Source organism: Rhinopithecus roxellana, chromosome 9 (genome assembly GCF_007565055.1).
Source record: "Rhinopithecus roxellana isolate Shanxi Qingling chromosome 9, ASM756505v1, whole genome shotgun sequence".
Lineage (NCBI taxonomy): Eukaryota > Metazoa > Chordata > Mammalia > Primates > Cercopithecidae > Rhinopithecus > Rhinopithecus roxellana.
In genome coordinates, this window is record NC_044557.1 from 101,054,503 (window position 1) to 101,071,803 (window position 17,301).

Sequence of the window (17,301 nt, forward strand, 5' to 3'; positions counted from 1 at the left end):
CGGCCTCCCAAAGTGCTGGGATTATAGACGTGAGCCACCGTGCCCAGCCTTTATTTTTATTTTTAAAAATTTTATCATTATTTTTTGAGATGGAGTCTCACTCTGTCGCTCAGGGTGGAGTGCAGTGGTGTGATCTCAGCTCACTGCAACTTCTACTTCCCAGCTTCAAGCAATTCTCCTGCCTCAGCCTCCTAAGTAGCTGGGATTACAGGCACCCGCCATCATGATTCAATATACACATTTTGGTCAATTATATATTAATTTGTGGCTAGGCACTGTGACTCATGCCTGTAATCCCAGCTCTTTGGGAGGCTGAAGTGGGAGGATTGCTTGAGCCCACGAGTTTCAGACCAGTCTGGGCAACACATCAAGACCTCATCCCTACAAATAAAAAAAAATATTTGTTGGGCATGGTGGCCTGTGTCTGTGGTGCCAGCTAGTTAAGAGGCGAGAGGATCACCTGAGCCCAGGAGTTGGTTACAGTGAGATATGAATGTGCCACTATACTCCAGCCTCGGTGGCAGAGCAGAGCAAGATCCTATCTCTAAAATAGGGTATGTGTGTGTGTGTTTGTACTAATTTCCATGTCAATCTGCTGTCCTTCCACAGGGCCTTCTACTTCCCATAGGACCTAGTCATTGACAATATGACATGGAATCTTACTTCCTCTTTTTTTTTTGAGATGGTGTTTCACTCTGTTGCCCAGGCTGGAGTGCAGTGGCGTGATCTCGACTCATTGCAACCTCTGCCTCCCGGGTTCAAGCAATTCTCCTGCCTCAGCTTGTAGCTGGGATTACAGGCACCCACCATGATGCCCAGATAATTTTTGTATTTTTGTAGAGGTGGGGTTTCACCATATTGGCCAGGCTGGTCTTGAAATCCTGACCTCAGGTGATCCTCCCGCCTTGGCCTCCCAAAGTGCTGGGATTACAGGAGTGAGTCACCACACCCGGCTGGAACCTTATAGCTTTTAAGGAAACTTTAGGGAGACATCCAAGTCTTTTAGTTTATGTGGGAAATCTGAGGCCTGGGGTAGGGAAGTGACTTGCCCAGTATCACCTTTAAGTGCTAGTCAGGGACACGGAGGGTTAGTTCCCTTCCTGGAAGAAACTATGCTGTAAAGAGAGGGGGTGTTGGAATGGAGGGAAAGAGGGAAGTGTTGCAGAGGAAGGGGGCTGCTCTGTGGTAAAATCTCGAATGCCAGAACTGGACATCATTCTGTAGGAAAGGAAGGCTTTTGGGTAGGATGTGAAATTACCCAATCAGTATTCTAGTAGGTTAATATGAGAGGGGCAAAGTCAGGAGGCCAGCTGGGAGGTTGGTGAATAGTCTTAGTGTGAAGTAAGGAGGGAGCCCTGGATTTGGTGGTGCTGGCAGAGACAACAAGGGAGGGGAGGATCACCCAGCTATGCTAAATCTGTGGATAACTGAAGTCTGTGAACCTGGGAAATGGTCTCAGTAACAGCAATAAGGAAGATGGGATAGAAGTGCAGGTCTGCTGAGCCTGTATGTGCCCTCCATGGTCCTGGGGCAAAGAGCCCACCAGCAGGGCAGAGCGCTTCTGCTCACTCACTGTTCCATTCCAAGACAGGCCTGACTGTGCACGAGTGTGTAACCCTGGGCAAATGACTTGATGACTCTGAGCCTCAGTTTCCTCATCTGTAAAATGGGGGTAATAACGAGGGTTCAGGAGAATTAGCTTAGGGGATACATTTAAGGGACTTAGACCTGAGCCTGGTGCATGGCAAGCAGTCAGTTCACACCAGCCTTGGCTCCTCTCAGTCCTGTAATTTATCTCTGTCATAAAACCTCCGTGAGGGCGGGTCCAGCTAAAAGCAGCACTCCCCTCAGACACTGCTTCAAGCTGGATACTCCATGTTTGAAGTTTTATATAAGGTGAGAGAGAAATTATCTTTTGGAGTTTGTGGTAATTTTTAAAAAATTAATTAATTAATTAATTAATTTTGAGGTAGAGTCCCACTCTGTCGCCCAGGCTGAAGTGCAGTGGCACCATCTCGGCTTACTGCAACCTCCGTCTCTTGGGTTCAAGCAATTCTCCTGCCTCAGCCTCCCAAGTAGTTGGAATTACAGGCACATACCACCATGCCTGGCTAATTTTTTTGTATTTTTAGTAGAGACAGGGTTTTGCCATGTTGGCCAGGCTGGTCTCGAACTCCTGACCTCAGGTGATCTGCCTGACTCGGCCTCCCAAAGTGCTGGGTTTACAGGCGTGAGCCACCATGCCTGGCCGTGTGGTAATGTTTTAAATGTGCTAGTTGAAAGTTTCTTAAAATAATTAGCATTTTAAAAAAATGCCATGTCCACACAATTGTCCTAGTCTTAAATCAGTCATATCTGAAAAATGATTTTGCTACAATGTCTAGTGCAGTTTTCAAATGCCAATCATGTGGCCTTGGGGTAATCTCAGATAGGACTCTGGGATTGTCCTGGGAAAAGGGGAGCTGCAACTCCCACCTCCTCTTTGACTAGAACAGCTCTCCTTTAAACTGTCTTAAACATTGGGTTACTAAAGAAGATGAATATAATTTTAACTGAAGAAATGGTTCCATTAAAAAAAAAACTCCTGTAACAGAAACTTAATAAATATGCCAGATTGGGCCAGATGTGGTGGTTTACACCTGTAATCCCAGCTACTCAGGAGGCTGAGGCAGGAGAACTGCTTCAACCCGGAGGTGGAGGTTGCAGTGAGCTGAGATTGCGCCACTGCATTCCAGCCTGGGTGACAGAGCGAGACACTGTCTCAACAAAAAAAAAAAAAAAAAAAAAAAAAGAAAGAAAAAAAAAAGAAAAAAAGAAAAAGCTATTAATATGCCAGACCGATACTCACAATCAAATGATAGACCTTCAAAGATGAAAATCAATTTTGTGTACAACATCAAACTCTTTGAATGGCTAGACAAATTTATGAAACAGTTTCTGAAGGCTAAAGAAGGGAAAGGGCCGGGCGCGGTGGCTCAAGCCTGTAATCCCAGCACTTTGGGAGGCCGAGACGGGCGGGTCACGAGGTCAGGAGATCGAGACCATCCTGGCTAACACCGTGAAACCCCGTCTCTACTAAAAAATACAAAAAACTAGCCGGGCGAGGTGGCGGGCGCCTGTAGTCCCAGCTACTCGGGAGGCTGAGGCAGGAGAATGGCGTAAACCCGGGAGGCGGAGCTTGCAGTGAGCTGAGATCCGGCCACTGCACTCTCCAGCCTGGGCCACAGAGCGAGACTCCGTCTCAAAAAAAAAAAAAAAAAAAAGAAGGGAAAGATTTCAGAAGACATAAATACCATACCTTTTCAAAAGTGAAATACTGTTATTTTGCATTTTTCTAACTAGTATTGATACCCATACAAATATTCCAGAATTCTCTTTAGAAAGAGTTGGGAAAAATGCAAATCCAGTGTTGGGAAGAATTTCATGCTTACCCCTATCTGTTTAGTAAGCAAAGTATTTCACAAAAGAACGACATTCCATGAAAAGTATGTTTGTTCTGGTTTAAATACAATAATTTCCTCCATAAAGTCTGATTCAGATAAAGCATCTTAGGAAATTCAAAAGCATTTAGTTTGTAGACAACTGAATGTCACACTACTTTCTGAATTCCATAAAAGTGCTTTCAAAATTAATTCAACCATCTTAGACTATGCTTTTAAACTCAAATATGTTATTATTTAGTGGCTTTTACTGCCCAGTAGATGTCAAATTCAGTTATTTCCTGCATTAAAAAAAAATTATTTCTCTTTTTTTTTGAGACAGTCTCACTCTGTTGCCCAGGCTGGAGTGCAGCGATCTTGGCTTACTGCAACCTCTGCCTCCCGGGTTCAAGCAAATTTTGTCTCTCAGCTTCATGAGTAGCTGGGATTACAGGTGTACGCCACAACACCCAGCTCATTTTTTGTATTTTTTGGTAGAGATGGGGTTTCACCGTGTTGGCTAGTGATATGGTTTGGTTTTGTCCCCACCCAAATTTCATCTTGAATTGTAACTGTCACAATTCCCACGTGTTGTGGGAGGAACCTGGTGGGAGGTGATTGAATTATGGGGGCAGGTCTTTCTTGCACTGTTCTCGTAATAGTGAATGAGTCTCACAAGATCTGATGGTTTTAAAAATGGGAGTTTCCCTGCACAAGCTCTCTTTTAGCCTGCCACCATCCATGTAAGACATGACTTGTCTCTCCTTGCCTTCTGCTGTGATTGTGGGGCCTCTCCAGCCATATGGAACTGTAAGTTCATAAAACTTCTTTCCTTTGTAAATTGCCCAGTCTTGGGTATGTCTTTATCAGCAGCATGAAAATGAACTAATACAGTACAGCAGAGTGGGGCGCTGCTGAAATGATACCTGAAAATGTGGAAGTGACTTTGGAACTGGGTAACAGGCAGAGGTTGCAGTTTGAAGGGCTCAGAAGAAGACAGAAAAATGTAGGAAATTTTGGAACTCCCTAGAGACTTGTTGAATTGCTTTGACCAAAATGCTGATAATGATATGAACAATGAAATCCAGGCTGAAGTGGTCTCAGATGGAGATTAGAAACCTTTTGGGAACTGGAGCAAAGATGACTCTTGTTATGTTTTAGCAAAGAGACTGGTGGCATTTTGCCCCTGCCCTAGAGATTTGTGGAACTTTGAACAAGACAGATGATTTAGGGTATCTGGCAGAAGAAATTTCTTTTTCTTTTTTTTTTTTTTTTTTTTTAATGAGACGGAGTCTCACTCTGTCGCCCGGGCTGGAGTGTAGTGGCCGGATCTCAGCTCACTGCAAGCTCCGCCTCCCGGGTTCACGCCATTCTCCTGCCTCAGCCTCCCGAGTAGCTGGGACTACAGGCGCCCGCCACCTCGCCCGGCTAGTTTTTTGTATTTTTTTAGTAGAGACGGGGTTTCACCGTGTTAGCCAGGATGGTCTCGACCTCCTGACCTCGTGATCCACCCGTCTCGGCCTCTCAAAGTGCTGGGATTACAGGCTTGAGCCACCGCGCCCGGCCCTGGCAGAAGAAATTTCTAAGCAGCAAAGCAAAGGTGACTTGGATGTTGTTAAAGGTATTCGGTTTTAAAAGGGAAACAGAGCATAAAAGTTTGGAAAATTTGCAGCCTGACAATGGAATAGAAAAGAGAATCCTATTTTCTGAGGACAGATTTAAGCCAGCTACAGAAATTTGCATAAGTAACAAGAAGTCAATGTTAATCACCAAGACAATGGGGAAAAATGTCTCTAGAGCATGTCAGAGACCTTTGGGGCAGCCCCTCCCATCATAGACCCAGAGGTTTTGAAGGAAGAAAATGGTTTCATGGGCTGGGTTCAGGGTCCCTCTGCTGTGTGCAGTCTAGGGACTTGGTGCCCTGTGTCTCAGCTGGGCTGTTGCTTCAGAGGGTGGAAGTCCCGAGCCTTGGTAGCTTCCATGTGATGTTGAGCCTGCAGGTGCATTGAAGTCAAGAATTGAGGCTTGGGAACTTACACCTAGATTTCAGAGGATGTATGGAAATGCCTGGATACCCAGGCAGAAGTTTGCTGCAGGGGTGAGGCCCTCATGGAGAACCTCTGCTAGGACAGTGTGGAAGGAAAATGTGGGGTCAGAGCCCCCACACAGAGTCCCTATGGGGGCACTGCCTACTGGAGCTGTGAGAAGAGGGCCACCATCCTTCAACCCCCAGAATGGTGGCTCCATGTGCCTGAAAAACCTGCAGATACTCTATGCCAGCCCATGAAAGCAGCCAGAAGGGGGGTTACACCCTGCAAACCCACAGAGGTGGAGCTGCCCAAGGCCATGGGAGACTACCTCTTGCATCCATTTGACCTGGATTTGACATGGAGTCAAAGGAGGTCATTTTGGACCTTTAAGATTTGACTGCCCCACTGGATTTCAGACTTGCATAGGCCCTGTAGTCCCTTTGTTTGGGGCAATTTCTTGCATTTGGAATGGCTGTATTTATCCAATACATGTACTCTCATTGTATCTAGGAAGTAACTAGCTTACTTTTGATTTCACAGACTCATAAGCAGAAGGGACTTCCCTTGTATCAGATGAGACTTTGGACTGTGAACTTTTGAGTTAATGCTGAAATGAGTTAAGACTTTGGGGGATTGTTGAGAAGGCATGATTGGTTTTGAAATATGAGGACATGAAATTGGGGAGGGGCTGGGCAGAATGATATGGTTTGGCTGTGTCCCCACCCAAATCTTATCTTGAATTGTAACTCCTAAAATTCTCAGATGTTGTTGGGGGAACCCAGTGGGAGGTGACTGAATTATGGGGGTGGCTCTTTTCTTGTTTTCTTTTTTTTTTTTTTTGAGACAGAGTCTAGCTCTGTTGCCCAGGCTGGAGTGCAGTGGCACAATCTTGGCTCACTGCAACCTCTGCTTCCCAGGTTCAAGCAATTTTAATATGTCAGCCTCCTGAGTAGCTGGGATTACAGGCTCACACCAAGGCTAATTTTTGCATTTTTAGTAGAGATAGGGTTTCATCATGTTGACAAGGCTGGTCTTGATCTCCCGACCTCATGATCTGCCTGCCTTGGTCTCCCAAAGTGCTGGGATTACAGGGTTGAGCCACTGTGCCCAGCCAATGTTGTATTTTTAGTAGAGACGAGGTTTTGCTATGTTGGCCAAACTGGTCTTGAACTTCTGACCTCAGATGATCCGCCCACCTTGGCCTCCCAAAGTGCTGAAATTACAGGCATGAGCCACTGCACCCAGCCTTATTTCTTTTTTAATAGAGACAGGGTCTTGCCATCTTGCCCAGGCTGGTCTCAAACTCCTGGGCTTGAGTGATCCTCCGAGTAGGTCTCCATTTTAATTAGACTTTTTTTGTACATGCACGCACACACACACACGCACACTTGTTTATTTACAAAAGCTTTGGTTCTAAATGTGGGCTTCGAATATATTTTCATTTTCTAAATTAAGTCAATAGGGAGGAGGAGGATATGGAGTTAAGAATGGAGATTTTAGGACTGGGCTCTCCAGATTATGGTCCCAGCTCAGCCATTTCCTAGTTCCATCTCTGACTTTCCATGGGTGACTTCACTTCTCTGTGCCTACTTTTCCTTATCTGTAAGAACTGTGCTTCTCTCACTGGGGTATGAAGATTATAGGAGTTAATATAATGTAAAGCACTTAGAATAGCACCTGGTATACAGTAAGTACTCAATAAATGTTAGCTATTATTAGCTATTCTTGGTTTTCCAGTGTCATCAGGGTATGCTTCAAATTTGGTTTAATTAAATAGCAAGGTTGATAAAAGGTTGCCAATGGAGACAATAGATTGGTACTCATCACACAATTAGAATATAATTGAAGACATTCAACTTAAGACACTGATGGTGTAAGTCCATAGACTCTGAGGGGTCACAGGACATCAGGGAGCATCTTGTTGATTAGAGACATTAGAGAGCATCTTGCTGAACACCTTCACTTTATGGCTGAAGACACTAATGCCCAGGGGGATAAAGTCACTTGTAGTAAGCCATCTAGAAAAACAGAGAGCAGCTGGAATGTTGTTACTGTTGATGGTACTTTAGGTTCTTGGAGGGCTGCAGCAAAGTTTTCATTACAAGCATCAATCATCACTGCAATGCACTGATTAGCCAGTCACTGGAGCATTCTATTCCATTCAGAATGACAATAAAAGCATTTATATGTTTGGAACTGTCAATAAACAATGTAAATACAAGAAAGTAAACTGACTTTGCTTTATAACCAGATGCTATTATTTACTATACTTACAGAAAATGCCTTGCAATAGGGGTGTTTTTTTATATGTTTTAATTTCAAATATCACTTGAAAGACATTCTTTTTTTTTTTTTTTTTTTTTTTTTTTTTTTTTGAGATAGAGTCTTGCTCTGTCGTCCAGGCTGGAGTGCAGTGGTGTGATCTCGGCTCATTGCAACCTCCACCTCCTGGGTTCAACTGATTCTCCTGCCTCAGCCTCCTGAGTAGCTAGGATTATAGGTGTGCACCACCACACCTGGCTAATTTTTGTATTCTTGGTAGAGATGGAGTTTCACCATGTTGCCCAGGCTGGTCTCCAACTCCTGACCTCAAGTGATCTGCCCATATTGGCTTCCCAAAGTGCTGGGATTACAGGTGTGGGCCACTGCACCTGGCTGAAAAACATTCTTTAGCCAAAACTATTATAAAAATCAGTCTGATGTCCTTGAAATGGAAAAGCCTGCACCTCTGGAATAATCCCTACATCAAGAGGCGTGCAGGGAGGACACTGCAGATGATCAAAGTTTTATTTAACATTATAGAACACTTAAAAATAAACAATATGCTTGCATTTCTGTTGTGTAACTTAGAAACATGTTTTCAAGCACACATAAAAGCATCAAGTTTTACCCCAAACAAGTATGCTATGCAGCCAGTCCCTAACTGCTGGGGTCAGCACTGCTCTCAACAGACGGCTGAGGTAGGAGGTAGGCTGCTGGTGTCCCTGCGGGCAGGTGGCTTTTCCTATTGGGAATGATGTATCTTCTTGTTGTGGTTCTCAATCGCCCTTCTAAGTGCTTCATCCTGGATGAGATCTGACTTTCTTACATTTGTGTGGCTACAGCCAATTTTAGGGCAACTGCAAGGGAGAAAGAACATCAAGTCAGCCCCTTTACTGCCTTAAGCTGAAACTTCTGTTACACTCAGGTGTTTAAGTCAGACTTCGAACGAAAAAGGAAAAGTGTTAAAGTCAGGACCAAGGTGCCCTCATTCATTGATTCGCTGAGTCCCTACCTGAGCCAGGCCCTGTCCAGGTGCTGGGGACACAAGCGATATGTGAGTAGTGCCTACCTTATCATGAGCTACCTTTCTAATGAGGAAGACAGGCTACCACTAGCGAACCAAATACATGCTTGCTGTAAGTTCAGGTCACCTTATGGGCTATGAGGGCAACGAAGCAGGGTCAAGAAGAGACAGTGCTGGGGCCACGGCTTCTTTGGCTGGACTCAGGGCATGCCTCACCAAACACATCTTATCTTGGGCAGGACCCAGAATGAAGCATGGGAACAAGTCTGCATGTGGTCCGGGTTAAAGCAGTAGCGAGTGCAGTGCTGAGGACGTCCAGCTTGGTGCCCTGGAGTGAGAGCAAGCTCTATGTGGCTGAAGCGACCCAGGCAAGAGGGAGAGCAGTTGGAAGTGAGGTCAGTGGGCCAATGGGGCTTTGGATTTTATTTTATTTTATTTTATTTTATTTATTTTGAGACAGTCTCACTCTTTCACCCAGGCTGGGGTGCAGTGGCGTGATCTTGGCTCACTGCAACCTCTGCCTCTTGGGTTCAAGTGATTCTCCTGCCTCAGCCTCCCGAGTCGCTGCGATTACAGGCACCTGCCACAATGCCTGGCTAATTTTGTGTATTTTCAGTAGGATGGGGTTTCACCATGTTGGCCAGGCTGGTCTCAAACTCCTGACCTCAAGTGATCCACCTCCCTCGGCCTCCGAAAGTGCTGTGATTACAGGTGTGAGCCACCACCTGGATTGGATTTTATTTTAAATATGAAGACAAAACACTGGAAGTTTTTGAGCTGGGGGAGGGGTGTGTTTGGTTTACATCTGGAAAATGTTACTCTGGCTGCTTATGGAGAACACAAAGCAGGGAGGTAAGAGAGGGGCAGGGAAAATAGCGTGGGGGATCCCGCAGGGTGTAGGAGAGAGGTGAGGGCAGCTTGGTCAAGGGTGGCATGGCGATCAGCTTCAGGACACGCTTGACCATAGAACCTGTAGGACTTGCCAACGGAGTGGCTGTGGAGTGTAAGGGAAAGGGAAGAAGTGAGCTTCATCCGGGCAGATCAGTGACTGGTAGTGCCCTTTATCACAGTGGGAAATGATGGGGCAAAACAGGCTGCAGCACAGAACCACAGTCCTGGTTGGTATCTGTTTCCTCTGGAATGGATGCCCAGGAGCTCTCCCAGAAGAGACTGAGTGGACCACTGAGACTCAGTGGAAAGGCTGCAACTGAAGACATCAGTGTGAGTCACCCAAAAAGGGGTGGAAACAAGCCACGGCTCTGCTTCGATGTGATCTTCTCTGAGGGCAGTGGGCTGGATGAAATCACCTATTTCTTCTCAAAGAATCTGGTTCTCAAAGTGAACCAAATTTTGGTAGATTAGAGGCCCAATGTTTGGAGTCAAGCTAACCTAGGTCTGAATTTTCTCTCTACCACCTACTTGCTAGTTATGAGACCATAGGCAATTCACAATAATCTTCTTGAGCCTCTCTTGCCTCTGATTTAAAATGGGGAGAGAACCCCTATTTCCCAAGGTGACAGGCAACACAGTGCTCAATAATGTTAATTCCCTTCCTGATCCCGTGACTATCATGTGTTCCCTCATCATCATTCTTCCAAGAAGTTTTAAAGTTCTGGATCTATTTCTACCTTGCATATATCCAACACAGGCATGTACCCATTCATGCATTAATTGACTCTTCTAGGGATCAGCCCTGTGCTAGGTTCTAAGCATGCAACTGTGAAATACAAATATATGGTTCCTGTCCACACAGAGCTCTGGCCCAGTGATCTGAGACAGCTCTCCATAAAGCACAGGATATTAAGACCAAAAACAACAAATATGCAAACCACACTAAAGATGCAAATGAGAAGGAAATAAAGTTGGTCATGGGAACTCCAATTTGTCTAGTGGTAGGAAACCCAACAGTCCAACATGAAAGAGAAAGTATTTCTTGGCCCTGATCTGTGGATCAAGGAGTCTTTACATTAGAGGGGCATTAATCAATGAAATAAATAATATGCTTAATAACAATATTTATTTTTAAAATATTAAAATATGGCCAGGCACGGTGGCTCACACCTGTAATTTCAGCACTTTGGGAGGCCGAGGCAGGTGGATCACATGAGCTCAGGAGTTTGAGACCAGCCTGGTCAACATGGTGAAACCCCATCTTTACTAAAAATAAAAAAATTAACTGGGCGTAGTGGCAGGTGCCCATAATCCCAGTTACTTGGGAGGCTGAGGCAGGAGAATCACTTGAACCCGGGAGGTGGAGGCTGCGGTGAGCCGAGATTGCACCATTGCACTCCAGCCTGGGCAACAGAGTGAGACTCTGTCTCAAAAAAAAAAAAAAAAAAAAAAAAAAACCCTATATACTCAGGTACATGATGTGTTAAATCATAATTATAGAAAGGCAATTATATGAAAGAGGATCAGGGTGATTTGGCCCAGGTATGCATCATTTTGATGATTTGGCTTTACATTAGGGCAAGGTTGGAGAAATGTTTTACACTAGTTTAAAAATCTGTATTTTTCCCTAGCCTGTCCCCCGGTGCTGTGAAGTCTCAAAGTGAATTCTCCCCTCCCCTGCCCTCCCCTTCCATTCCCTTCCCTCCCCCTCTCCTCTCTTCTTCTTCCTCCTCCTCCTCCTTCTCTTCCTTCCTTTCTTTCTCTTTCCTTTCTTTTTCTTTCTCTCTCTCTCCCTCCCTTTCTCCTTCCTTCCTTCCCTCCCTCCCTTTCTCCTTCCTTCCCTCCCTCCCTCCTTTCCTTCCCTCCCTCCTCCCTCCCTCCCTCCCTCCCTTCCCTCCCTTCTTCCTTCCTTCCTTCCTTCCTTCCTTCCTTCCTTCCTTCCTTCCTTCCTTCTTTCCTTCCTTTTCTTTCTTTCTTTCCTTCTCCTTTCTTTTTTTGATAGGGTCTCATTCTGTAACCCAGGCTGGAGTGGCACTATCTCTGCTTACTGTGACCTCTGCCTCCCGGGCTCAAGCAATCCTCCCACCTCAGCCTCCTGAGTAGCTGGGCCCACAGGTGCACACCATCACGCCTGGCTAATTTTTAAAAAATTTTTTGTAGAGATAGAGTTTCACCATGTTTCCCAGGCTGGTCCTGAACTCCTGAGCTCAAGTGATCCACCCGCCTTGACCTCCCAAAGTGCTGGGATTACAGGTGTGAGCCACCGTGCCTAGTGAATTATGTCTGCATGAAAATAAGCAGCTAAGATCATGAAGAGGATACAGACACTTTTGTGACTAGAAAAGCCAAGTATCATAACTTTGGCTTCCATGATATTGAAATGCAAGTCCAAGTAGGTTGCTGGGATGACCCTCCCTTAATACATAACCCTGAATATCTGCTTTGGACTGCCTGGCCTTGGTTTCTTCCATCCTATCCAGCAAAGGCCTTAACTCTGATAGCCAGACAGTGAATAAGCAGTGGAGAAGGAAGTGGAGAGTGAGGTGGGGAGGACTTCCTGATGACATCATGGTTTTAGTCAGTGCATGAGAGTACACTGACAATGTCTGATGGACTTAACCACACACTCAGCTGCAGAACAGGCACCTACCTTCACTTCAGTGGGATGGAGCCCAGGGCACTGAGGGGATAGACTCCGATGGTAGAGGCATGAACCAAAAAGCCCTCCTAAGGGGAGCTGGATGACCTACTGACAGAATTGCAGGCTCAAGAGTGACAAAGACCTGGGCTTAAACCCCCTGGCTGTGTCACTCTGGGTAAGTGACTAAATTCTCTGTGACTCAGTTTTTCCCTTTAAGAACATGAAGGCAGAGCACAAGCCTGTCAAATAAGGTGGGAAATAAGCAGGCTGATGTGTGTCAAGGACTGGGGAGTTCACTTCAGGTCCTGCCGTGCACCAGTCCCTGCTCTAGTCCACAGCTTCCGCTCTCAAGAAGCTCGTGGAGAGGAGCCAGCTGCACTGACAATGTTGGCATGACATGGGGTGCTAATGACATTTTGTCCAGCATGAATAAGGGCTCAGGGAAGACTTCCTGGAGGCAAGGTTGATGCTGGAACTGGGAAGAACTTGTTTCTCACTTCATCTCCAATAAACACAAGCTTTTAAAGCAGAAAGGATAAGAGAAGGCCATCATGCCACAGTGCTGAATCAGGGCATGCCTCCTCTGGAGAAACAACTGTCTCCATAAGCATTCAGCATTAATCCCACGACATCCTGGTGAGCGAGTTCATTGTGGCAATACCTGATCTTAGTTGCCGCATCATCGCTGTGCAGGAGTCAGCCCTTCAAGCCTTGAAGGAGCGGCTGGGTCCCCACCTCCAGGCACTGCCCAAGCAGAGCATTTCACTGCAGCACTGGGCAAGCACAAAGGTGACTGCTGAGCAAAGGGAACTGGGCCTTGGGGTCCCACAGGGCTGTAGGGGAACCTTAGCCACTGCAAACGCTCAAGAGTACATGATCCTGGGAGTTCCTGGATCTGGGTCCCAAGAATTCCAAGGTTTAGTCTACAAGCTGTAGACAGAAGGTCTATAGAGACCTCTGGAAATCTGAGTGGGAGGGATTCCTGTCATACCTCAACACAGACAGTAATTCTATCTCACACCCCCTGGGTCTAAAATAATGTGTCACTAAGCGGCACGGGGAGCGATAACAACTCTATCAGTCTCGGTCTTAACAACCCTGCAGCTATTTGTTTAGCGCTCTTCGCTCCCAAAAGAGCTTTCAACTAAGTGCTTTTGCTTCTCTTCTGCCAAGAAATGTGCTGGTCCAGACCTAGAATGGAATTCCCTACCATTTCTTTGGCCCCTGAAATGCTGTGAGATGCTGATGTTATTTCCACTTTACAGATGAGTAAACTGAGGCAGAAAAGTTGAATGGCTTGTCAGTAAGTGTTGAAACAGGAACTCCAAGTACAAAGCTGGAGTTCTGCTGTTGAATGACCCATTTCTGTTCAACTTCATTTTATTCTACATGCTCTTAAATATGACTTTTAAAAATACGTTTCCTGTTCTCAAACAAAAAAGCAAAAAAGTGACTGTGGTCAAGTTAGAAATATTAATATATGAAAATCATAAGGTTGGGAGGCCAAGGTGGGCAGATCACTTGAGGCCAGAAGTTTGAGACCAGCCTGGACAACATGGTGAAACCCTGTCTCTACTAAAAATACAAAAATTAGCCGGGCGTGATGGTGTGTGCCTGTAATCCCAGCTACTCGGGAGGCTGAGGCACGATAATCGCTTGAACCTGGGAGGCAGAGGTTGTACTCCAGCCTGGATTACATTTGATGACTGACTGAATGTAGCAGAAAGGAAGAAGCAGTGAGGGGTGGCTGACATTAAAAAAAAAAAAAAAAAAAAAAAAAGGAAAAAAAAAGGAAATCATAAGGCAGCTTTATTTTTAAGCGAATAAATAGGCTTATTGTTAACAGATATATTTTAGGAAATTATTCTAACTACTGTGCTTGGCTGGGGCTAAAGTCTCAACAATATTATTCTGACTCAAGCCAGTGCAGAGAGGCCTTCCCAGGGCCTGAAGCTTGCACAGTAAATTTCAGGCAGTGCCCAGAACACAATGGATCTGGAACTCCAGTCTAAACAAACAAACATAACTAGAACAATCTAGGAGGAAGAAATGAGACAATGTGTCATGGACGTTTCTAAACAAAGCGAACACAGAAATACTCATCACTCTAACGTGCATCATGGGAAATGATACGACTTCATGCTTCATCAGAAACGTCTGGAGTCGGTTTCAAGAAGGCCCTGAGTTCTAATCTACTGCTGCTCAAATGCACCTGGCCTTTAGAACCCTGCCCACCCCGCCCGCAAGTTCCCATGAGCCTCCACCCCTTATCACTCTTCCTGGCTCCTGGCTATATTTTAGACTGCTTTGCTGGGGTCTTCTTCCGCTGATTGATCTTTTCTCTGGTCAACAAAATGTTTTTTGAGGGTTGGCACCAGGGTGATGAGACGTCACAGTGAGCAGAACGAAGTCGGGCTCTGGCCTCGCGGACATCGTGGGGGAGGCCCAGGTCCTGTTTGCTGGCTCTCTGCTGGTGAATGCATCAGTTCCAGAGCTGCGTCTGCGATGGTAGTTGAGCAGGTTGACTCCTCTACAATGATAACCTCCCAATCCACATCGATAGTTCTGAGTCCTTCCCTGATTGCAAAACTCACATTTGCTGCATTCCTGGACACTTCCACGGGGCTATATTGCTGGGACCTTGAATTTAGGATGACCTGAGCTGAGTCTATCACAATCCTCCAATAAGAGTGTTCCTCTCTCATGCCTTCTCTGAAGGCTAATGAGCAAATGACAGTCCTAGACACCCAGATGAGAAATGTCAGCCACCCCTCGCTGCTTCTTCCTTTCTCCTACATTCAGTCGTCAAATGTCGTTAACTATACCTCCACAATCACTCTTGCATCTCTATGCTCTCATATAACTTAAGCTACTGTAAAAGCATCCTAACTGACTTTTTTTTGCCTCATGCCTCCTTAATCCATCTCTGCATTGCTATTGGAGTAACTTCCTAAACTCCAGATTGGCTCATCTTACTCCTTTAAAACTGTCCTCCTCTCCCATGCCTATAGAGTAAATGGTGGAAAAAAATGAAGAGGATGTTGATAGTGGCTCAAGTTTGAAGATGATGATCGGACAATTTTTACTGAGCCCTACTGTGTACCAGCTACTTTAAGTACTTTGCATGTGTCTTATTTAAATTTCAAATATGCCAATGAGGCGATTACAATGACTGTCATCCATTTATGGATAAGGAAACTAACGAAAGCATGCCATGGCCGGGCGTGGTGGCTCACGCCTGTAATCCCAGCACTTTGGGAGGCGGAGGCAGGCAGATCACCTGAGCTTGGGAGTTTGAGACCAGCCTAGCCAACATGGAGAAACCCCATCTCTACTAAAAATACAAAATTAGCCGGGTGTGGTGGTGTGTGCCTGTAATCCCAGGTATTCAGGAGGCTGAGGCAGGAGAATTGCTTGAACCCGGGAGGCGGAGGTTGTGGGAAGCCGAGATCGCACCATTGCACTCCAGCCTGGGCAAAAAGAGTGAAACTCAGTCACAGAAAAAAAAAAAAAAAAAAGAAAGAAAGCATGTCATGCCATAAAGAAAAAAGAAAGCATGCCATGCCATTTAACAACCCAAATTCCCCCTCTATTTTTGGAGACAGAGTATTACTCTGTCACCCAGGCTGGAGTGCAGTGGTGCGATCTCGGCTCACTGCAAGCTCTGCCTCCCGGGTTCATGCCATTCTCCTGCCTCAGCCTCCCCAGTAGCTGGGACTACAGGCGCCTGCCACCGTGCCTGGCTAATTTTTTGTATTTTCAGTAGAGATGGGGTTTCACCGTGTTAGCCAGGATGCTCTTGATCTCCTGACCTCGTGATCCACCTGCCTCGGCCTCCCAAAGTGCTGGGATTACGGGCGTGAGCCACCGCACCTGGTCGAAATCTGACATTTCAACTGTAAGTCAGAAACTTAAAACAGATCAAAATGTACTAAGAATGTCTACATTTTGCAAACATTAGGCAGCAAAGCCACTATTCTTCTAGAATAAAAAGGATAAGTTACTTGCCTGAATGACCATCAAGATATCTTTAGTCTCCAATATATTATCTCTAAGTCCACACCCAGATGAGGAGTGCTGGGGAATTCCATTCTAGGTCTGGACCAGCAAATTTCTGGGCAATGGAGAAGTAAGCCACACATCAAAGAGACTGTTATCAGAAGTCAACTGAGAACTAGTCACACCTGCAATTCCATTCCTGCAACAAATCCATGATAAGAGCACAAGAAATGCCAAACTGAGTCAATGCCGGTCAGTCTGGCTAACTCAGGATTCTGTGTAATTACAGGAACAGAGCATGGTCGTCCGTGGTCATGGGAGGAGGGGAAGGAAGACGAGATATATATATGTGTGTGTGTGTATATATATATTATATATATTTAAAGATCAATAATATATATGATATACATATAAAATAATATATAACATATGTATTATGTATATTTTTAAAGATTCTGCAAAACTTCCAATTAAAAAAATAATTTATCATTTATGAGTTAGCCACGAATTTACTTAAACCTTTTTTTTTTTTTTTTTTGAGACAGAGCCTAGCTCTGTTGCCCAGGCTGGAATGTAGTGGCACAATCTCGGCTCACTGCAACCTCTGCCTCCTGGGTTCAAGAGATTCTCCTGCCTCAGCCTCCCGAGTAGCTGGGATTACAGGCACCTGCCACCACGCCTGGCTAATTTTTGTATTTTTAGTAGAGACGTGGTTTCACCATGTTGGCCAGGCTGGTCTCGAACTCCTGACCTCAGGTGATCTGCCCACCTCAGCTTCCCAAAGCTCTGGGATTACATGCATGAGCCACTGCGCCTGGCCTTATTCTGTTTTGAAGGTGTGGTTGAAGTTCCCTCAGCTTCTTCCTGAACAGATTACTAATTTTTCCCTCAAGTATTGTTTTTCCAGAAAGCCCACTTCCATGTTTACAGTATTCGGGAGGTGAATGGAATTTAGAAGAGACATTGAAGTGTCTTTTCCTCTAGCATGAACACACCACCTCTGAGTGACTACCACTAGGGAAGGCTCCACTTCCT

General features: G+C 45.4%; 1 protein-coding gene across 7 annotated transcripts in view; it reads right to left on the reverse strand.

Annotated features, from left to right (window-relative positions):
* Positions 1-8,213: 8,213 nt before the first annotated feature.
* The window catches only part of NSMCE2 (NSE2 (MMS21) homolog, SMC5-SMC6 complex SUMO ligase), a 277,617-nt gene continuing 268,529 nt past the window's right edge, over positions 8,214-17,301 (reverse strand). For 4 of the 7 annotated variants that reach the window (XM_030937286.1, XM_030937288.1, XM_030937287.1 and 1 more), the window contains one exon: positions 14,076-14,767. In XM_030937286.1, the coding sequence (XP_030793146.1) occupies positions 14,614-14,767 (154 nt within the window). In that variant the 3' untranslated portion in view covers positions 14,076-14,613. Of the gene's footprint in view, positions 8,569-14,075; positions 14,768-16,149; positions 16,466-17,301 lie in introns of those variants that run through there. The other 3 variants (XM_010363913.2, XM_030937289.1, XM_030937290.1) reach the window with 2 other exon arrangements.